Source organism: Oryza sativa, chromosome 6 (genome assembly GCF_034140825.1).
Source record: "Oryza sativa Japonica Group chromosome 6, ASM3414082v1".
In the NCBI taxonomy this organism is placed as follows: Eukaryota; Viridiplantae; Streptophyta; class Magnoliopsida; order Poales; family Poaceae; genus Oryza; species Oryza sativa.
This window is the reverse complement of record NC_089040.1, coordinates 2,147,031-2,170,107: the sequence shown is the minus strand read 5'-3', so window position 1 is coordinate 2,170,107 and position 23,077 is coordinate 2,147,031. Positions and strand designations below refer to the sequence as shown.

Here is a 23,077-nt window from a genome sequence, read left to right as displayed (position 1 = left end):
TCTTCTCTAGCAGCTGTTTCTTCAGCTGATTGTTTTGCCAGATGAGCCACTACCAGCTCTTACAATTTCACAATGGCAAGTACGTAGTTCGAAGTTCGTAAATCAGAAAATGTGCCTTTATCAATACACAGTACAGAACTAAAGGTACTGCTGTATGGCATAATTTACTGAAAGGTATACAACCATTCCCAAACAAAACAGAAAATGAGAACTGAAATTCAGCAAGGTAAGCAGACATATAACAGGTGCTAGTCAGCATACGACAAGGATGAACTTAAGTTAAAGCATCTTTCACCAACGGTCGAAGACCATGGTCTAGTGAACAGAAAAAGGGGAAATCTTCCTTCAGAACTCTGCGCCAAAATAGCTTCAGCTTTGACCGGCGATGTAAAAAAGGATATGATCTGCTTCTAATTGGCAACAGACAAGCTCTCCTAGTGTTGAGGAACTTTGGAACACTTTGCAAAGCAGAGAGTTCTCATCTTTGTAGGACTAAAATCTAAGATAGCTGCACAAAATAATTACAGCAATTAGAACATTTCTAGTAACAATTGTACACATGAGCTAAACTCAGAGAGAACAAAATGGAAACCTCATCATGCACAACTCTTAATGGAATCCATTTGCGTGCTTATTGAATCATGCTTGTGCAACTAACCACCATTACAACTAGTGAAAATATCTCATGCAGTCAGATAAAAAAAATATTATGTGGATCTGAGAAACTCTGCCATGCATATCTTCTAACGCGAAACATGTGCTTAAGGAAAAGGATAAATGAGCATGATCACAGAGGATATATCTGTCCCAAACATTGTCTATGCAGTGCTAGAAGCACTTGTTACTTGTTTGATCAATTAAAATGTAATGCCAGGAGTAAGCAAAAAAAAAAAAATCGAAGCCAGGGCTTTGATCTTACTTGGAATAACAAGAAGAAAGTTTAATCAACATTTGACCAAATCACCACTTAATCAGAACAAGATTTTTCTAAGCAAATTGATTGGATTTTGCAACTTCAGACAATCAAGTTAAATTGCTTATGTTCAACTTGCTAATAGCTGTTGATAGCGTAATTCTTCTTCCATGACTTTGAGTAGTACACAGTAGTTTGCCTTACTTTATGCATTAGAATAGTGTGCCTTTGCAGTCCACATTTTAAACGACAGAATAATATTGCAAATCCATGATATTTCAATTTGTAGAGTGCACACCTGCTGCATTCGGGGGTTGGATGAATCATGGGCAAGTAAGAAGGCACATCAGGTTATTTTACATATATGATGTCCTCCTCATCTGGCTCATCTGCATCCCAGTCACCTTCTTCTTCTTCTGATAGATTTGCACCTTCTCCATCTTCCTCTTCTTCATTTCCTTCTTGTTGCTCCCTTTCCTCCTTTAATTTGTCCAGTATAGCAAGAATCTATATATATGGCAACAATTAGACTATAGTTTCCCAATATATTTGAGAGATATGAAAAAAAAAACGCTTAGTGCAATACTGCAATAATTCATTGTGTGCTAATGCAACCCCTGCAAACATTGGATTGTTAAGTTATAGGTTCTGTGATGTTAAAGCTTAAAAAAATGTCTGTATTTGGGGCTGATTGCCTCGCAAAGACCCTACAGGAAGAAGCTTACGTCTGGTGTGGTATCAATGAAGCGTAACCTATGATCTTATCCAAATAAAGCATATGGGTACTTGTAGCTATAATTTTCAGGTAAACCGAATTGCAAACAGCCAAACACAATTTTAAGTTTAAACAGAGATGCAAAATACTAACACAACTTGTAAGGTAACAAAAACAATGACCATGCTTCTTTTGAACTATTTGGATCTTGATATTTGATAACTATCCGAGGAGCAGTACTGGACAATCACATAGTATAGATACGTTCAAGGATGCATGTACTAAATGAAGATAAACCAGTGAAAGCAGATATTCATTGGAACAGGTAGATAGATGAGTTTAGAGTGTGTACCCTGCTTCCCCGCTCCATGGACTCATCCTCGATGAACCGTATCTCAGGCGTGAGGCGCAGCTTCATCCGCTTGCCTATTTGGCTCCTGACGTACTTAGTCTTAGCCTTGAGCCCAGCAATGGCCACCTTCTTCCCCCTCTCGTCCCCAAACACGGAGACATACACCTTGCACACCTACGAACAAACAGTGAAGTTCAGCATAGCTCGCACAAATTTACAATCTCTCTATGACTCGCTAAGCGAGGGGAAGCGTCGTTGGAGAATTAACGCAGGAGGCAGTGACCTGGAGGTCGTTGGAGAGCTCGACGTCGGCGATGGTGGTGAGGGAGGAGAGGTACTGGTCGGCGCCGAGCGCGGCCTCGGGGAGGACGGCGCGCTGGAGGACGGGGTCGCGGGTGAGCATGTCCGCGAGCTCCCGCTGGATCTGCTTCGCCACCATCCGCACCCGCCGCTCCTTCGCCATGCACCGCACCACGCGCAGCGACGACGCCGACGAGGGAGGCGGCCGCGCGGGCGCCAGAGGGGACGCGACGGCGAGGCGCCGCGGCAGCGGAGGGGACACCAGCGGCCGGCAGGTGAACATCGCCGATCACCTCGACGCGAGTGTAGCGGTGGCGGTGGTGGCGGTGGTGGTTTTCCGGCGGCTTCGCGGTGAGGCCGTGGAAGACGATGAGTCGGGGAAGTGGGAGGGGATAGTGTCGTCGTGTCGAATCGAACAATATCTCGCGTCTTTTTTTAGTTTTGTTTTATTTGAAAGCATTTTAGACGATTTTAAGAAGAGTTTAGTGCAATCCATTTTATACAGTTCTGGTTGTAAAAGAAAACTCCAGCAAAATCATCTTGCCCATTCAGGCCAAAATTCTACAAATTTCTCTCTGTAAATTTCATCGTGCCCTGGAAAGGCACTAAAAGGATAATACGATTTTGAAGACTATTATCTGATGTAGATGGAGTCATAGAAATAAGAAATCTAATAAAAATGTCAAATACTCCCTCCATTCCAAAATATAAAGGCATAACCACCTCTAACCCAAAGACAAAAAAATAATTATTATTATCATCTCGTAGTTTTATTATCCTAATAAATACAATGCATGTATCAAATAGAATTAGAGAACATGAGAGTAAAGGATTTTAAAAAGTAATAATTTAATAGAGAAATGGTCATAGTTAAGGGCTTACATGCATGCATGCCTTATATTATAAAATACTCCTTCCGTTTCAAAATGTTTGACACCGTTGATTTTTTAGCACATGTTTGACCGTTTGTCTTATTCCAAAAAAAATTGTGAAATATGTAAAACTATATGTGTATATGAAAGTATATTTAACAATGAATCAAATGATATGAAAAGAATAAATAATTACTTAAATTTTTTGAATAAGACGAATGGTCAAACACGTACTAAAAAGTCAACGGTGTCAAGTATTTTGAAACGAAGGGAGTATAAGAAAAGTAGTTGTGCCTTATATTATGGAATGGAGGGAGTATTTTGTAGGATTGATTCCATAGTCAAACCAAGCAACATACAGCCCATGGGCACCGTGCCCACATCTTGGAAAGGAAAGCCCATCTAGGTAACCAGGCCTATAAACCCGGCCCACTATATCATCAAATGCCACGTTGCCCTAGACGCTTAAACCCTCACCTCCCAAACGAACACACACCTCAACCTCCCCCGAGACGACGGCGGCGACGGCGACGGCGATGGCGAAGGAGAGGAAGCGGAGGCAGCCCGCCGACGCGCCGCCGCCGGGGGACGACGACGAGGGGAGGGACCACCGGAGGGAGAAGAAGCCGAGGAAGGAGAGGCCCGACCCGGTGCTGCCGTCGCAGATCAAGAACAAGGACAAGCGCAAGGAGGTGCACGCGAAGCTCAAGCGCGAGAAGAAGGCCCAGAAGCGCAAGCTCGCCCGCGAGCGCGGCCAGGCCGCGCAGCGCGCCGTCGAGCTCGGCGAGCAGGCAAGCGCGCGCCTCGATTTCTCCCCTCCGCAGCGAGCTCCCCCTCTCGAATTCCTCCAAGCTTTGTTTCTTAGGTTTTTCTGATGGTTTTCATTTTGGGTGTTCGCAGCCGCCGGAGAAGCTGGTGCCGCGGACGATCGAGAACACCAGGGAACCTGACGAGACCGTGTGCCGGCCCGACGACCAAGAGGTTTGTGCACGTTCTTCTGTGTTTCTTACTTGGATTGATCCTACCAATGCGAGTTTCTCAATTATCGGAGTAATTGTAATTTTAATTTCTAATTGTACATTCGAACCTGTTTGACTAATAGTAGTTTGGAATCAAGGACATTTATCTGACAGGGTCTCCTTAATGTTGCATTAGGTTTGTGGAACATGAGAATTACATTTCTTTGGTAGTTAGGCTAGGTATGCGGTGAGGTTGGGGCAATTTCTGAATTACATTTCTTTGGTAGTTAGGCTAGGTATGAGGTGAGGTTGGGGCAAATTCTTTCTTTACTAGTTATGACCAGGGAAGGCTATCTGGAACGTGGTGCCTTGCCGAGGTTAAGGAATAAGGATGAGATAACGATTATAAGTGGATTTAGCTGCTTGCTTGGGGGAGTTTGCAGAAGTTCATGAGGCTTGTCAGTGAATGAGTGTTGTGCTGATTCCTGTTATTCACTAGCATAGAACACTATACTATACAGATGTCATGCTATCATCATATCATGCTTATAACATGAATCAGTTACCAGTATTTATGATTTTAATTAAGCATGCAACTTCTACAAGACACATCACTGTGTTTTTCTGCCTTCACATGCTTGCTTCGATTGAGTTCCTTGCACTTGTTATACATATTCAGTATGCAACGTCAATGCTTGGTAGTGCTGCACTGGTTGATGCTGCTGCCTTATATTATATAATTTGTGCGTACACATCACGGGTTTTTATATGCTAAGCTGCAAACATTAGATTTTTTTTCTAGACATTTTACTGCTTTACTAAGTACTAAGAAGTAAGATCTAGATGTCCTTTTTGTTTCATATAGCAATGTGCACTCCAAGATATCATTAGCATCTCCTTTAGATTTATTAGTCTATTTAGAATCTTGGTGTATTATATCCTTTTCTGTTACTTTCTCTTAGGATGAACACTCATTCGATCATTGTGATTCAACTTTACATGGTATCAGATATCAAATTATCGTTCTTCTGTGCAGCTGTTTGCAGGGAATGATGCTGATGAATTCAATGCAGTTCTGAAGCAGCAAACAACTCCAAAAGTGTTGATTACCACATGTCGCTTCAATTCAGGCGTATGCATTTTCTATGCTTATCACCTCTGCTTTTGGATTTTTGTTCTTCTCAATATCTTGTGCTGGCTGTTCTGAATTGATAATTATTTGATAACCTCTATTCTTAAGAAGTTGCATCTAACACTTTATGTTTATCTGCACATATGTCTACAGAGGGGACCTGCCTTTATTGAGGAGTTAATGCAAGTGATACCCAATTCGTGTTATGTTAAAAGAGGAACTTATGAACTCAAGAAAGTATGACATGTTCAAAGTAGCTAACCTGTTCATTTGTTTGAATTAGACACTTCATATGGACTGAAACACATTTCTTTTTAGATTGTGGAATATGCAAATAACAGAGATTTCACTTCACTTGTTGTTGTCCACACAAACCGAAGGGAACCTGGTAAGAATCCATCAATTTATTAGTTCAAAATTTGCACTTGTTATCTGTTATGACATATTTATTGTTATTTGTGTCACAGATGCTCTACTGATCATCAATTTACCTGCTGGTCCTACTGCACATTTTAAACTATCTAAACTTATTCTGCGGAAGGACATAAAGGTACTTTATCTGTATTTTCTTTATCATACTAGCAAAATGCCTTTGCTATGGGTAAAATGCACATGCTTATTTGAATATATGTTATTCACTTGATTCAAATGAATATTAGACTATTATATAATACAAGAAAATATCAAGGACTATTTTGTAAGTTGTGCAAATGTAGTTGTGGGTTGGTGAACCACCACCACCGCTATTGTCTTTTACAGTAGTATAGATTATCACCTACTAACTAATGTTATATTGTTTTCTTAAATAATATCTACTGAAACTACAACTCTTAGATGAGTTATTCAAAATTTTGTTGGAAATGGTAACCTGTATTTATTTATTTTTATTTTTGTTTTTGGGAGAACTTGTTGAATAGCTTTGGTGTTGTCTACATATCTTTGTGCTAACTTAGCATATATTTTCACCATACCAAAGGGATAGGACAGCAACACTGTTATCCATCTTCTATGTGTTCTGATAATCTTTGTATTTGCATTGTGAAGAACAAATAGTAACAGCTACTTCAGACAAGCACAAATTAGTGCTATTTTTGAAGAATCATATGCATACTATCTTCTGCTACTGCAAATCTCCTGTATTAGTTAGTTTATAATAACTGTTTGATCTGTTTGTGTTTTTAATTGTGATCTGATCACGATATCCTTTGTTCTTAGTTTTTTGCACACATGTAAGAGTGAGAAAATCCCACGGCTGTCTAGATCTTAGCAAATTGACAACAATATGCTAGTTGGGAACTGTGATTATGTCCTCTCCAGAAAAAAAAAAGTTAACTGTGATTATGTGTTATGATGACTGAGAGCCAACACACATGGCTATTTTCTGAATTCTTTAGATCTAATGCTGATCTTTACCCTATTAAACATTTAAACCTCTATACACAAAAGGAAGAATATAAAATTATATGAGTATATTTAAAGTCAGATAGTAAATGTGCCATTGTTTTATTTTCAGAAATCTTAAACACAATCTTGTTTTTACCGAATGCTATCAGGAATTCATTAGGGACATACTGGTTGTGGTTTGGTATATTGTTATCTGCAGGAAAAGAGCCTTGCTTGTGCATAACAACTCCTTTTGAGGGTCTTATATTATTGTTAGTAATTAGTGCGGTGGCCTATTGGCTAATATAAACACATAGTGTAGTTCAGAAGATAAAACAAACTTTGATGATCACGTTCATCACAATGATGAATATGAAAATGTCAACTAATTCGTAACGTTGTTTAGATAGTTATGGTAATAACAATGATTATATCATAGCTGCATATCTGTTATTACACCGCTAACCTCTTTAGACTAAAGGTGCACTGGAAGTGAACAAAGCCCAAGTTGACATCAATTGGTCATCCTACTTGTCTCTAGTTTGTCTCTAGGATGACTTAGTCATCTGAGCTTTGCCCTCAAAATCAAATGTGCATGTGACTATGTTCGGTATCATATGACATGTCTGCTAGATGCTGATCCATGTCTCTATCCAACATAGCATGTTTTAGTTTTAGTTTTTCCAGTCTTTCAATGATTGTATAAATTATTGCAATTGCAATGGAGTTGGGTTGATAACCATGTTGCTGATGGTCATCTAGATTGATGGAAAGCAGAAAAAAAATAGCTGGAAGGAACGTCTTTATTCTGCTGCACCTGGACTTTGACTAATTTTAGTAGCGTTTCATATCCAGATTTATTCAGTTTATTTGATATGTTCTTGTTAAATGACAAAAGGTTCTCAGCTTATTTTCCAATATTATATAAATCTGTTTTTGAATTTTAGCTTTGCGAACCAGTTAATATTCATGGCTTTGTTTACCTTTTTGGTTGCAGAACCACGGCAACCCCACAAGTCATAAGCCAGAGTTAGTGTTGAACAATTTCACTACGCGCCTTGGTCATCGTGTTGGAAGGTGATTTGTGAACATGAACCCTTGTGCTCCTTTGCTGATCCTGTTTAGAAGAACTCTGTTTTCTTTTACATTAGCATGTTCATGTCTGCTGTTTGCTTCACTTGTCAATTTTCCCCTTCTGCCTTTTCAGGATGATACAATCTCTTTTCCCTCAAGAACCCAATTTCCGTGGTCGGCGAGTTGTGACCTTCCATAATCAGAGAGACTATATTTTTTTCCGTCATCACAGGTGCATTTATGAAAATTCAAGTAGGAAAAACCATGTTATTAAAGGACTCCTGTGTGTCTACGTAATTGTCTTTTGCTGGGATTTGTTGCATAATGTGGATCATTACAAGTGTTTTTAGTAATTACTTCCTGGACATTTCTTTAGCTCATAATTTTGTTGATCTGTGAAGTGTGTTATCAAAACCATGCTATCCTCCTTGCTAGTCTTGACATGTGCTTTTGATTATGTTTGTGGCTTCCATTTTACTGTGAGTATTCAAACTTATTTTCTTATGCAATACTAATGCTAGGTACATCTTTGAGATGAAAGAAAACAAAATTGCTTCAAAGGACAAGAAAGCTAAGACTTCTGAAAGCAAAAGCCAACCTGAGAAGCAAGTAATTTGTCGCCTCCAGGTATTTGAGCTACTTATTCAGTACTCACTACAAGTTCTGTAGGTGATGGCACATATTTCATTCAGTTCACAATCTGTTATTGGTCATCACCATCTGGCAACCCCAACCAAAGTGCTTTCTATGTTGCGTGTTTGAAGGGTGTTTCTGGTTTTCCGAGATATGCTCTCGCTTTCAACATCAAATGCTTACTGTCTTGCCAGTTAGACAAACACAATGATATCATTACTTAGGCCTAATGCTATTTATAATTGTTACCATGTTATTATTAGCCCTAGCAGTAAACCTAAGCTGTTCTGATGAACTAGGAATGTGGTCCTCGCTTCACCCTCAAGCTGCTCACCTTACAACATGGGACCTTTGACACAAAAAATGGGGAGTATGAATGGGTTCACAAGGTACTATTATTCATTTACCGTCCCATGCCCACACTACACTCTACATGAAAGTTTTCTGACATGCTGCAAATCTTGCATCATTGCATCATTTACAGCCGGACATGGACACGAGCAGAAGAAGATTTTTCTTGTAATTTAGCATGGGATCCTCATGCCACACCAGATGAAATATTAGTGTTGTTCGGAAATTACTGCATATTCGTTTTGTGCACTTAGAATCGTATCACAAATGTAACAGACCTCTATGCACATTTGAAGCAATTTTGATGATCTATCAAATGAGTTGAGCTATACGAATCTTGGCCTCTTTACTATATGGTTGTTGTTCCCGTATCCAGTATCTTGCACAAAAGCTGCCCTTTGTTTTGTTCCAGCCCTAATATGTCTTGCTATCCACAAGATGTATCATCAAATCTGCTGCCATACAAAGGTCGTTATCATCCAACTGCCATGGGATTACACCTCATTGTTCCTGCCCTTCTCTCCATCCAAGAACTTATCATTGCTGGCCCCATGTTCTTCAAGGCTGCTATAGCCACCAGCGGCGCCATGACAGCCCCAGGATCATCGTATCCCCGAGGTATACCTCTTCTCGGCCTGTTACCTACTCTGGTTATAAATATTTGATGTTTAGGTTAGATAACACTTATTTTAAAAGTGAAATATTTATACCTGATTAGCCTATATAGTACTCTAACTTACAAGTAGTAATGAGATACTGGTTGGCCATTGCCCATCAAGGCCGCTGATCTTTTAACCCTTTTTATTACTGCAAAGTACTAGATGCCACTCATTTAACCCTTTTTATTACTGCAAAGTACTAGTGGATGAGCTGATGGTATACCCTATACCTCTTTCTCTATCTTTAAGACTGTAATTACAACTTGTGATATCTGTGGCCATTGCCCATTGCTAGCGCTGTTAAACTTTTGACAAATTTCATGCTGTTACTACTGCTAGGTAGTGGCTGAGCTCTGATGAGCAGGCTGGCTGGCAGATAGCTGCCTGCTGCTGGGTACTGCTGCTACACATGGCCTGGGGGTCCCATCCTATCCAAGTAAGGCCATATGTTTCTGCGCGTACGTCCGTGCAGGCCAGGGCGTACGACACAGAGGTGCGTTCTCTCTCTCTCCTTCTCTTGGTCGTCTTCTCTTTTAGATGAGATGAGAGGATCGCATTGCACCGCTAGCTTGAAAGAGAGGCTCCTCTCCATAGAGTAATTGCCATCTGAAATTGCTGCTAGGTGGGTTGGTCACGAGTGCAGCAGTGCAGCGGCACATGGCTTGCTCCCTCCCCTGGCCCTGCCATGTTATCTGCTCCAGTTTGGTCCAATGGGTGAGTGAAGTTATACTGCCACTTCATCTCTGTTTCTGCAGCATCTGCATGCTAGCTACTAGGTAAATGTTTGTTCATCCCTCTTCTTGAACACTGTCAGTTAGCTGCATATACATGCTCAGTTGCTGGCCCTGGCCATGGTAGATCTCGAGTTACAGCTAAAAATCACCCCTTTTATCTTCAGTTTTGAACTGAGTTCCAGGTCACTAGAAGTCTTAACCATGCAGTCAAATTTGGGTGAGCAGCTTTTATGCAGCCATTTGGGTATTAAAGTGGATACTGGAATATTAGTATCGCGCACAAAAGCTAAGCCTGGACATAATTTGGGTGAGCAGCCATTGCGTACATGCACCTACGTGCAACTAGGCGTTAATTACTCTCGTTTTTAGATGGGAAATACGTTAATTTATGGCGTGTTACTGCATGATAGCGAAGATGATCACTCTGAATAATCTGCACTGTACGTGGCAAGTGTGCATGCATGGGTTGTGGTGCAGACTATTTACATGAGTGGATCAGATCTGTGCACTGTTGGATCTTCCGTGTTCGATCTGTGTGTGTTCTCATGCAACTCAAAACTATTATGGTCCGAGCTGAGCGAAAGCAACTGCCGAGTAACAACTAAGCTACCTGCATGTAGCTATATATACTTCTGTAGTCTGTACCGTACCACGTACGCACGTACAACTACGATAATATCTCTCGGAGGGCGTATCAGCGCATAGCCAATATGAGGTGCTAATTAATATCCGTGCTTGTATACTTCCTCTGCCTCGTTAATTTGTCCAGTTTCATCGCTCGAAATAAATTTGCGTATAGTTACACCAGAAATCTAAGGTATATACTCCTCATTTCTAAAATGTAGGGCCAGTTCGGTTTGGTTCCAAATTGTGCCCTATCAATTCATTGGTAATTTTCAATAGTGTTTCTAGTTGTTTGGATTGGTGCCAAATTTTAACAATACATCTCTTTAGATAAAAAAGTTTTGGCCGTCTAAATTTGGTAGTGCCAAAAATTGCTTAAACTTTGGCACTACCAAAATTTTGGTATGGCACCAATCCAAACTGACCCGTAATTATTTTTTAAATCTAAAATAGAAATGTAGCTATATTTTAATACGAACAGAGCAATTACTGGCATCAAATTGACGCAGTACGTTAAGTAACATGAGGTCCTTCCGTCCTTTGCTAGTGGCTACAAACTACAAGTTATACAAAAACAACTAGTTATATAAGCTGCCTGTCAGTCAGTGGTGGTCACTACTACAAGCACACGGCGATAGCCAATATGAATGGCCAGAAAATTAGGCTAGCTCTCTGCATTCACATACGTACTGACGTACATATCCCAATCAATACACCACGTTGAGAGGCTTTCGGCCGGCAATTAAGCCCGAAAGATATCTGCAGGCTAATTACTGATCATATACATATCACACAGGGATATTGCACAATCACTGCATGCCAGATGCCACATTATATTGCCACATATACACCCGGGCTAGCTAGATGCTTGCTAGCTAGCTACCTTTTCAACCTCATCGTCATTAACTATTATCACGACTACTCTTTCCATTAATCAAAATGTATACATATCAAGAACACATGCATGGTTGCATTTTGGATATCTCGATCTCTAGCTATATAGCTAGCTAGCTAGCTTCTTAATTAGCCGGCCGGTCATTCATTACCTTAATTTGCATGTACAACGAGACCAAAAAAATAATGAGTAAATGATGATTCAGTTCGTTCGAACTCATCACTCACCAAAAAAAAAAAAAACAGCATACATGCAACGACACCAGCTAAGCTAGCTAGCTATAGCTCCAAATTAATTAAACTTCGCCTTCGTCTTCGTCTACCTCTAGCTAGGGCGCGCGCTAATCTGCGCATGCGCCGCTAGCTAGCTCCGACGATCAAGATGATCAATCGATGAATCTCGATCCGGCCGGTGTGGTTCATATTTACACGGTAGTATTCATTGCTAGATCGAGCTAAGCTAGCTGATCTTGCCGGAGCAATGGAAGAAGGAATTAATATAGCTAGTGTACAGATGCGGCGGCGGCGGGTTCAGCGGGTGCAGGAGTAGTGGAGGGAGGAGGTGAGGGAGCGGAAGGCGACCTCCTCGCAGGGGAGGACGAGGAGGCCGCCGGCGCCGGCGCCGGCGAAGCCGAACTCCTCCTCGGCGCGGCGGAGCAGGGAGCGGAACTCCGGCCGGTCGAGAAGCGCGAGGGGCACCACGAACCGCCGCCGCCGCTCGCCGACGTACACCGCGAAGTGGCCCCTCGGCACGTCGGACGGCAAGCCGGACGCCTCCTCCTCCTCCTCCCACTCGCTGACCTGCTTCTGCTCCTGCTGCCGCCGCCCCAGGCTCGAGCACCGCTTCAGTATCTGCTTCAGCCCCGCCGCGCCGCCCTTCTTGATCGCCATTGCCGCCGGTGAGCTCAAGCTTGCTGTAGTTGGTGGTTGGTGATGGTGGTGACGAGGAGGCGGCCATGGCGAGGGGGTATATATAGGGAGAGGTGGGCGAGGTCGTGAGGTCTCGCCGTGGTTGGTGCTGGTGGTGGATGGGCCCGCGGCGCCCGTGGGCTTGCCGGGCCTGGGCCTGGTACAGGGTGTGGGACCCACATCGCAGGTCCCTGTGTTTTTCACCTTAGACCTAGTAATTAGTTGCTAGTTGCTACTACCTCCCTCCCAAACTAATTACATTTTGAGAGAATTAAAGATAGATTAGCAACAAACACAATTTAACACAATAACCCAATTTAATGACCACACATTACCTACATAAACTTGATTAAAAGGAAGGTCGAGACAATAAGCCCACTTAATTACCATTCTTAAACTTGATTAAAAGGAATATTTGGATCCTTTGTCAGCAGAAATTTTTTTGGGATAAAATTTAAATGATAGAAATGTAATTATTTAAGACGGAGATAATACTAGATAGTAATGGTAGAGTTGCAATGGTTGTGATTAGTGAATCTGATCTGATAATGGTAGTCCATAATGTGGTACCTTGGGGAGCTCCTTGTTTTTTCATTTTTCCTTTTTATACAGGAGTTTTTGTTGAGTGCTAGTACGGGCCCATTCTTTGAAGATGAAAATTGATGGATGATCGCCTTAATTACAGGGATGGATTAAATACTATATATTATAAATCTAATAAATAACTTAGAACAATTTATTTAAGCAATTCTGATTTATGAAGTTTTCGGACAAATTATAGTTATCAAAGCGTGGCAATGCATATACAATCTATCAGGGTTAATCCAAAAAGAGCGAGGCCTTAGATTTAGAGTTAAATGATGTAATGTCTCATTTTAAATATGTAAGTTCAGAATTTCCCACCTTTTTTTACTTGTATGAAACATGGTGATTTTCTGGCCTTTCGAATTGGACCTGTTTGGAATATGGTAATCTTCCAACCTTCAATTCCGAATAAGTCAATTTTCATATCCACATCAAAATGAAATATTTCCTTCCTACGTTCGAGGCGGGCCTTCATAGAATGTTCTAGAAGAAGGTTGTTCGAAGTTATCCAAGAAGGTTGTTCTAAGTTTTCGAAAGTGAAAAGATAAAAAGGAGGAGAAAAAGTTGTGATGGGGGGCTAGCTAAAATCCTCGATATTTCCCTACTCTTGCAATTTGCATGGTAGAGACAAGGTCAACACACTATAGTTAGCTAGTATATTGTAGGATCTAAGTATCAATCAAGTGGCAGTGAACATAAAAGAGAGAAAAGAGGAGCTCAAGTAGTGGGGAAGCAACTTCAAGGGGTTGACATTTGACAAAATGGCAGTGGAAAAATTCCAAGTCTCACATCAAAGTGAGTGATCAAAACCACCCTTTAATTTCTTCTGCTTTTTCAATGCCCTGCAGCCAGTGTTGTTGCAGACACGTTCAATAATGGTCCATGATCCATATCTTTCAGGTATCTCTGACCACTGTACGTCTGTACCGGCCGTTGCCGCTGCTGCATCCTCTACGCATCACAAAAGATGCCTAGATAGTTTTTTACAACAGTTTCTACTTGCATTTCATCAGGAAAAAAAAAAAGAAGAAGATTCATCTGTGTTTCTGAAAGAGAACTACAACAAGATTTCTCTCCTAGTTCAGGTTAATCAGGTTCAGGAGTCAAGACTTCAGGTAGCAATTTTCAACTATTGATAATATTTGAATAAATTATTTTATTTTATTTTATTTAAAAAAATATAAAACTATTAACCATGTTAATTTAACATATGAAGTATAAATTTCGCATGGATTTGAGATCTCGAGCCGTGTCAAATAGGGAGATGGTAAAGATTACATAGTGAACTCACATCCTCTAGAGCCGAAGTATTGCAAGAACCAATAGTTCACATGTTAATTAACTCAAAATCTAGTGCAGCAATATCCCTCAAACTGATGTAATTAAGTATCCTCCTAGCTAAGTAGCTAGGCTTGGCTACTTCAGAACTAATTAATCTTATCTTTATTCAGTTAACTAATCTTTGAATGATAGTTGATCAATCACAGATAGTATGTATTATCAGCTGGTAGATCTGCAGGGCAAAATATAATCAAGGGCTGCCATGCACTTGCCACTGGCACTAGTGTGGTTGCATCTCATGATAGGTGATGTTGCTATGACATGGCTACTGGGCGTACGGATGGGTGGCCACCCGTTTAAGCTTGGACCATCAAAGATGGGGCACTAACTGGCACACTATGTCAGGATAAAAAGGAAAATAAAATAATCATATAATTCTAGCTATGTACTTACATGGCATGTAGGAGAAAAGAAAAATACTGTCCTTTGAAATCTTCAGAAAGTGTCCTTTGAAGTCTTCAGAAGCCTAGCTAGCTAGCTCGCTTGCACACTTGACCTCATGCTAATCCATGGGTTTAATTAATTTTGGAATTTAAAACCCAGTAAGGAAATTCAGAAACAAAGCCATGCATTCCAAGACAAGAATGCTAGTCGCATTCACACCTTTTAATTAGTTAGTAATAATTAATTAATCAATTAACTGATAAATATCACACTGCCTGCTTGGCTATCAGCATCATGCGATTATTTTGATGTAACATATTGAGATAATTAATCACCAGACAATTCTTTTCAATTTTCTGACTGAATGTCATATTGTCATGCATGGTGTGGTGGTATACAAGCAGGTCAGCACTAATTATCTGCTTTCCTGCTTGTGTTATGTCCCTCTGCTGTTGAACAAGTTTGTATGGGCACTCAACCAACTGGAAACATTATGTTGGCAATCTCATCACAAATCACCATTGTATATTATGCTGAAAATTCTATTATTGTTGGACCGCTATAGTGTCAACTCAGTAATGATCCATTTATCTGAAATCTGATTGGAATAATGAAGTGGCAGGGTCGTTGCTAGATTCTTATCACCTGACATGACATTGGTCGCGGCTAGCTGTGTGTTTCGTATCTAAGACGGCTTTGAAATAGAATTCCACATTGGCCATGTGAGATGCTACAAATTCAGACACTGATTGGAGGAAAGAGAAAAAGATGATCATCCATGCCACTTCTTGATTAAATTATCTTATTCAGAAATCAGAGTTCTGGAATGAATACTGTTGAAGCACATGCATGCATCATCCATTTTAACTTTCCCATCACATATTCAGATTAACCTTTTCTTTATAAAAAAATCACTTTAACATTTTGATTTGATTTAGATTATTGAGCAGATTATCCATTTGATTGTAGAGATAAAACAAACTTAACAAATAGCTTAAAATAAGTGCTCTCAGCAATACAATAGAGGTATTTTCTTTTGAGAAAACATATTTTTTTAAAACATGGAGCTGTTTCAATAATCCAGTGAATAAGTTGAAAAGAAATGGGCGGCAACATGGATGGTAAAATCTAAGCGTGGATCTCCATTTGTCTCTGGTCCCTTCATCAAACATGAATGCAGCCTGATTGCTTGTCTGCATTAGCAAACAAAGGCGAGCGAGCGAGCGTGCGTGTGCAACCACCACACTCACACGTACGCCCGCACGTACGAACGTACGCAGCCTTCAAGGCCTTTGCCCCGAATTATATCATGGCCAAACAGTGCGACGCTTCAGTGATCACCAGCAGGTGCAGTCAATGCAGATACCAAACAAGCAATCAGAAAATTCAGGGTTCAGACAGGCTCACCTAACTGACCAAGCTTTTTAGCCAAACAGAAGGGTTGCATCATGCGTACTTGAACTAATTAATCTTGCAGACTCTCTGGTCGATTTCTGAATTAATTAATTACCAGAAGTTAGCTAGAACACCTGTTCGATCTTTCAGAAATTCAGACTTGAGATGAGAGACAGGAAAGGAAACTGAAGGTTAAGCTGTACAAATCAAACTAGACCGTTCTAACGAACTGTCAGAATTTGAATGTTCGAGGAGTACTACTGATGGCAGTAGGGTCGTCTTCTTGGAGAAAAACGGTAGCTGCTGCTAGCTAGGACAATGACATTCTTGATGGATACATGATCAGATGAAAATCCAAAATCAATTAATCAGATGGTAGTATCATCATGGTAGGAGTACACCAATACACCAAGAATTGAAAGACTCGATCGATCGACATCAATCGATCATGGATCGTTAATCAACGCATCAATCGATCGCCATGCATGTTTATGGAGATGCTCCAAACATGTCAGTGTTCTGCTCCAGTTGAGAAACTCTTAAGCTCCAAATTAAAAAGCGTACTCAAACTCTTGATCTTAGCTAATGGCGATCGAGCCGTGCAAATCTGAGCAACAAACCGATTCCACTGACGACGATGAGTACGTCTGTACGTGTACATTGTGCTGTCGCCGTCGTCAACTGGGACGGCGTACGTGGCCGGCCGGAGAGGTCGCCGGCCGGCCGGCCGGCGACGGCGACGTCTGAGCTTCCACATGGCGAACTGGATCGTCCGGTGGCTCGTCGCCGGCCGATGGATGTTGACGCGAATCATTGGGCCGGGAGACAGCGCCCAAACAGCAAGTTGCAAGTGTTTGTATTGTACCTACGCCCCCCCGTGTGCATGCCATGCACAGCATGCATGCAAAGCACTCCTGCTGCCATATAATCTCCTCAACATTATCTCATTATCCATCGACTTTACTAAACGAAATGAAAGCTTAATACGTTTTCTGAAGATTATGTGAAGATTCTGAGAAACTGTTGGTAAGAATCTAAAAAGGCTGAGTTTATCCAGCTTCGAGCTTCAAGTTATTGTAGTTTATTTTTATATTTTGTAACTACCGAGACATGTAACTTGGAGGAAGGATGTGGACTGTTTAAGGGAAATTAAGATTCTGAGAGTAGCTGTAGCTGCTAGAAGCTCCTCGCATAGAGCCATACACACGTCTCAAATCAAATCAAGGCTTGGTTAATTAATTGGGGAGAAAGCGGAACTGCATTATATTAGGCTTGAGCTAATCATGAGGGTTTTGTCAGCTTCAGCAATTGAAAGTGACTTGTAAAAGGGCAGGTATGATTGAAGCAAAGCAGCAAGGGACATAGGAAATCTTGTGAAGGTTCTTCTGGTCCTTGCAAACCAGCCTGTAAGATTTGGACCATCGATCGATCAATCGATCAGCCATGATCAGTGGTAGATTGTCCCACACCTTGTACCATGTATATATATCCATCATAGATTCATAGGCTGGTGGTTGAACCCCTGTAAAGCAACCCCATTTAATCAATCTCTTACTGTTTGCAATTTAGTAATAGTATAAATGTTGAATAGTGGCAAGAGAGTAATTCCATTTCAGACTTTCAGTGCAGACATTCAGTCAGTACTCTGTCCGGCTATATATATCCAAGGACGATATTAACACCATTTCGTTCCAGTTGTCTGGTTATAAACATACATACAAGTTGGCATACAAGCTAGGAAAGTCGATTTGAGTACACCTTGTTTTCAGTTAAATTTGGAACCACATGATTTTTCGCAAGTACCGTAATTAGAAGAAAATTCAAGCATTATAGTGGAGGTGGATGGTTCTGTAAAATGGTAAGCGAGACGAACAAGTGTCCTTTTTCCCGCTTATATATCACAATTCTATTTTATTTTCCTTCCCAACTTCATACTAGCATGTAGAAAATGGTTAGTTCCCAATAAGGAGGGATTCGAGGAGATCGAGGGAAAATAATTCTATGCCTAATTCTAATTCCTCTCCAAATCCCACTTAATCCTCTTGTGGGTAGGATTAACCGAACAAGTTGTGGATAGGATTAACGGAACAAGGCCTAAACCAGTTTTATACAGCTAACAAGATTATCCCTACTTGCAGTCAAGAGACACAAGAAGTCAGGAATTGCTAGGTAGGATCTTTTTTTGTGGCAACAATGGCTATGGACTGTCTAAATTTTGTCGGCAGCTCTAACTTTGAGTGAGCAGCATCGCTCATGGCCAGTAGCAAAGCAATGCACATTGCAGACACTCAACTAATCTTGCACAGTTGCACTACGATGCCTACCCCCTTAGGGGACTGTAGCAGCTTGTGAATATATACCAGCACGGGTACCATTCCCCATTTTTCACTCACTCCTAGCACCTGCTTGAAAAAGAATATGGAACACACTGCTACATTTCATTAACGCAATGACCCCAGTAGAAAATGCGCCATTGATTTCATTCTAATTGTTCACATGAATCAAAACACATGGCAAGACATAGTGAGAAAGATATCTTCATTGCAAGATTCGAGAAAATTTAATCAGAATGCATGAAACAAAAAAGATTCCAGCAAGAACTGAATCGGTCGTTCAGCACAGTTTTTAACTGTTACCCACACTAAGCGCGTTAATAGATGCTCCATGTCACAGAATCAAGAAACACAGCACGTTTCTGAGCCAAGAAGATCAGCATTCAGCACTATTTGCAGAGTCAAAAGGAGTTAAACTAAGCAATCGTACTTGTTCTAGAATGTCCATAATATAGCAGGGCAAAAATTAACAGCTTAGATGAGCCCTTTCAGTATGGAGTAAAAGGGCCAATCAGAGAAGTAGGTGTTCTCATAAGATGAATGAAATCATAGTAGAATATATGCACAATGACACTGCTTGTTAGTACATTAATTGCAAGCCCAAGGGCTAAGGCAACAGCTACAATGGAAATACAGTGATACACTTGTTATCATCTAGTTAGAGCGTTGTTATCAGATCCCAACATCTTCCTTATGACAGCACTTGTAGCAAATTAGCCGTGCCCAAATTGTTGGCCTTGAACTGAATGTACGACAGCGAAATTCATCGTCAGATTAAACTCTGGCATTATTTACCTACGCAACAATGCTAATCAGAAATACAAGTAATTTTACTGACCAGAAACAGCTTTGGATTGCTGAGGCATTCCATCTATCATGCTTAATTGCCTTCTCAGCTTAGCTATGTGAGCTTGCACCTGGAGCAACAAGAGAGTTACAATGTCAGAGAAGTGGACATTGTTTTACCCCATTCAACTGTTCATGCACAAGCAATTCCTGTTACTATTAGGTACTCCCTCCATCCCACAAAGAAACCATCCCTAGATTCCCAATGCAAGTTTAGTACTGATGTGAAATGACCTAAATGCCCTTCTTCAAGTACAACCACTCATTAGTCATCAGCACTTACCCACGAAAAAAAAAAGGAAAGTTAAAAATCCCTCCATCGTCGTTTGCATCTGAGCCACCGACGACGACCCTGTATGCCGGCGCGCCACCGCCGGCCTGCACATCTCCGTCCGCCGCCGCAAGCTTCAGATCCACCGCCTCACAAACCTCTGTTGTTGCCACCCCCGCCGCATCTGATACACGACGCCGTGGAAGGTCGCAGGCACAGAGAGAAAGGGAGCTTCCAAGCCGCATCCATCCACCAGAGCTGCCTCCCACATCGGATGATGGGGATCCGCCGGCTTGCAACCCTCCACCGCCTTCTGAGCTGCTGCGTCCGGGTGGACGCGGAATGTCGCACGGAGGAGCGGGAGAGAGGAGAAGAGAGAGGGAGCAGGGAGTGGGCAGGACGAAGCAGGAACATGAGCGAGGGGTGAAGCAAGGATGGAGGTCGCTGGAGATCGACGAACAAGAGAGACGAGCAGTAGTATTGAATGTTTCTGGTTCTGGACGGAGAGAACAAGAGAGACGAGTAGTACTAGTATTGTGTGTTTCTAGCCGGAGAGGACGAGCAGTAGTATTGAGTGTTTCTGGGTTTTCGCGCAGGAGTCGATTCTTTCCGGGACAAACTCTCACTGGTAGAAATTGATTTTTTGTGAGGCAGAGGGAGTAAGTCAGAATTATTCTATGCAACATCCCCTATACTGGCATGCTATGTAATTTTATTTATAGCTCGAAAATATGTCTATGGTTATATATAAGTCAGTCTAGGCAAGTGATCCCCAATGCGAAATTTTACCATTTTGTTGCCCTTAAAAGATTATTATGCTAATATAGTCCTTTAGTAGTGTTATCATTGGGAGATACAGAACTTACCCTGGAAAGCGCTTTCCAGTTGAATTAATTTGGGGAAAAAAAGACTCAACAAAAGGGACAACTACTAGTTTACAACTGCTTGCATGAATAGCTTAATTATATGCAAGGGGAATTAAAAAAGACCTTCTTGAAATTGATACGGGATGTACAACTTAGCCAAAAAGACATTTACCAACTGAAATTGATATAAGATAACTCTCTCATGGAAATATCTACGGATTGAATGCATGTTACAACAGACTAAGTAGATGAGAAAGCAGGAATACTTCTTGCAGTATTGACAAGCATAGTAATATATCTCAGAGAATAAGGACAATTGAATCTCACCTGTTGCCGAGCAGCAGCCAGTTTTAATAGTTCATCAGCTTCAGAGAAATTTGAGAACCACTGGCTCAAAGGATGATCCTTAGTGTCACCACGCTTCTTTTCATGTGGCACAAGTTCCATAGGGCCTAGACGATGGATAATTTTGTATTGCCATTTTTATTTTTCCCCCAATGAAATATAGGTACAAGTCATGGTGCCAAGAAAAAAGGAGTACCTGGAGGAGGCAAGGTTATACCAGGAGGCAACCTAGGCACAGTAGCAGCTGGATGATTTTGTACTCGTTGGAAAAAGGCCTCAGTGGGCTCAGGGAAGACAATTTCATCGTACGTTTCCACGACAACAGGCTTTTTAGTTGATTGTGGTCCAGTGTCCTCTTCTGGATACAGTTTAAGTTGATGAAACCTGCATCATTTATGTAGTTAACTAAATGCTTCCCCCAAAGAAATATGATGTTTGAAACAAGATCTCTGCAACTTACAAATCCAGACGCTTTTCACACACGTCACTGTGGAAATAAAGGGTTATTGCAATTTCAAATTCTCCCCAGCCAGATTCAGACAACTCGAAAGGTGGTTGCTCTACAACTCTTGTTGGATTAGTGAAACTCGGGTGAAGTTGAAACACCACACGCTTAACTATCACACTTAAATCCTCATTTGTTGCAGAGCGAACATACACAGTCCATTTGTGAGAGTTGTACCTAGAAAAAAAGAACATATTCATGCCCTTTAGATAATATTCACTATAGGTAGCAAACTGAGTACCTGAGGAAATTTAACAATAAGAACTGTTCACAGAAAAAAAAAAATACTTACTCGCTTGCCTTCTTGCCAAGCCAGAAAGAAATGGTTCCATAGACAATTGGGAAACTGATCTCCACATCCTTGAGTTTTTTATTCTGTGAGAAAAAATCAGTAAAACACCATGTCAAGTAAAAAATTGATTAAAGCTTATTATTAATCCATAAAGTATACCAACTAACTAAAATGAAGCATATGGTGTAACAAAATCACCCTGGATGATTCACTTAGGCTTCCCAAAAAAACAGAGGGTGAAGTTTGTTGGATGCTTATTTATTTCCTTGTTTTCATACTTCAAGAAGGTGACTGTATGTTTGATATCATATACTAGACGACTAAGCAATTAATTGGTGTGAAGAATAAGACATGGTATGATGATGCAAAGGAATGTATATAAACCACAAGCTAGTAATCAGTTAAACAATAGATATTCTGGTCCACTGTTTCTCAATTCTAACTCTAAAAATGACAAACAGCAGAGTCCGATGCAGCTTAGCTAATCGGTTAGATAAGTCTTGGATTGAATCGTATCCTAGTCATTTACTCGATTGCACAATTGAACATTCATAAGATGTTCACTGCTTACTAACGAATGGGCGTGATGTCTACTTCCTTTGATTCACCCGAGGCACCGAGCATAGCTACTGGTGTGCCACCCAAAACCCTAGTAGCACCCCCACCCCTCAACGCAAAATCACAAGAGAAGAATCGGACGAGCACGCCACTGCAAAGGGAGGTAAACCTTCTTGTCGGAGTCTTCGGGCGGCCTCGTCGGCTTGGAGCGGAGCGCCTTCTGCGCGGCGGTCAGCACGGCCTCCGGCTGCGCCTGCGGCGGCGGCGCCGGCGTCTGCGGGTCCAGCGCCTCCTCCGAAGCTGGCACAGCCGACGGAGAAGGGTCCGCCGCAGGCTGCGGCGGAGGCGGCGCCGCCGCCGTCGCCGGCGAGGAGGAGGAGGAGGCTTGCGGCATCGGCGCGGCGCGCGGCGAGGGCTCGGTCGGTCGGTGTCGGGTCGGGTCGGGAAGAAGGCGAGGCGACGCGAGGAAGAAGATGGTTGGGTCGGATCGGTCCGATGGGCGAGTGGGCCCAGATTGTCCGGCCCACTCGAAGCGGCGTGGGTTGCACGCTTGCACGGATAAGTTGGGCTGTAAACCTGTAAAGTGTGTGTAGGGTTTTGGATGGGCCCGGCCCATAAAGTGAGCGGTGGGCTCAACGGGTGTGGGGTATTTTTGGCCGTTCGGCCCATTTAGACAACCACAGGCCCACGGTTTTGGATTATCTGTAGATTGAGGCCCACAGCTTTTCGCATACATGATTAACCATTTTAACACGGAATAAGGTCACCGGAGGTCCCTCAACTTAACAGTGAGATTTTTTGAGATCCCTTAACTACAAAACCAAAAATGTGTACCCCTAAACTCTCTCAAAC

General features: G+C 41.7%; 4 protein-coding genes across 5 annotated transcripts; 1 reads left to right on the top strand and 3 right to left on the bottom strand.

The window, feature by feature from the left end:
* Positions 1 to 98: 98 nt before the first annotated feature.
* On the bottom strand, positions 99 to 2,674 carry LOC4340049 (probable ribosome-binding factor A, chloroplastic). The gene is made up of 4 exons (XM_015787396.3): positions 2,264 to 2,674; positions 1,981 to 2,154; positions 1,212 to 1,420; positions 99 to 508 (listed from the first exon to the last, which is right to left on the bottom strand). The coding sequence occupies exons 1-3, from the start codon at positions 2,561 to 2,563 to the stop codon at positions 1,265 to 1,267; spliced, it is 630 nt and encodes a 209-aa protein (XP_015642882.1). The 5' UTR covers positions 2,564 to 2,674; the 3' UTR covers positions 99 to 508; positions 1,212 to 1,264.
* Positions 2,675 to 3,615: 941 nt separating this feature from the next.
* On the top strand, positions 3,616 to 10,605 carry LOC4340048 (uncharacterized). 2 transcript variants are annotated; one of them, XR_010742174.1, is made up of 13 exons: positions 3,616 to 3,943; positions 4,053 to 4,133; positions 5,148 to 5,243; positions 5,397 to 5,480; positions 5,562 to 5,631; positions 5,711 to 5,793; positions 7,624 to 7,703; positions 7,834 to 7,932; positions 8,222 to 8,327; positions 8,633 to 8,722; positions 9,123 to 9,302; positions 9,683 to 9,836; positions 9,966 to 10,605. XR_010742174.1 is itself a non-coding variant. In XM_015785461.3 (11 exons), exons 1-11 carry the CDS (start codon positions 3,689 to 3,691, stop codon positions 8,854 to 8,856), a joined length of 1,083 nt encoding a protein of 360 aa, XP_015640947.1. In that variant the 5' UTR covers positions 3,616 to 3,688; the 3' UTR covers positions 8,857 to 9,013. The 2 variants fall into 2 exon arrangements, 1 of the variants encoding a protein (XP_015640947.1); XM_015785461.3 differs by lacking the exons at positions 9,123 to 9,302; positions 9,683 to 9,836; positions 9,966 to 10,605 and adding an exon at positions 8,818 to 9,013.
* Positions 10,606 to 11,713: 1,108 nt separating this feature from the next.
* Positions 11,714 to 12,539, bottom strand: LOC107278599 (protein SMALL AUXIN UP-REGULATED RNA 16). Its single transcript, XM_015785462.3, has one exon. The coding sequence runs from the start codon at positions 12,484 to 12,486 to the stop codon at positions 12,127 to 12,129; it is 360 nt and encodes a 119-aa protein (XP_015640948.1). The 5' UTR covers positions 12,487 to 12,539; the 3' UTR covers positions 11,714 to 12,126.
* Positions 12,540 to 19,053: 6,514 nt separating this feature from the next.
* Positions 19,054 to 22,667, bottom strand: LOC4340047 (transcription initiation factor TFIID subunit 14b). Its single transcript, XM_015786087.3, has 7 exons — positions 22,395 to 22,667; positions 21,668 to 21,750; positions 21,331 to 21,552; positions 21,067 to 21,254; positions 20,853 to 20,977; positions 19,381 to 19,459; positions 19,054 to 19,284 (listed from the first exon to the last, which is right to left on the bottom strand). Exons 1-7 carry the CDS (start codon positions 22,617 to 22,619, stop codon positions 19,256 to 19,258), a joined length of 951 nt encoding a protein of 316 aa, XP_015641573.1. The 5' UTR covers positions 22,620 to 22,667; the 3' UTR covers positions 19,054 to 19,255.
* Positions 22,668 to 23,077: the final 410 nt, after the last annotated feature.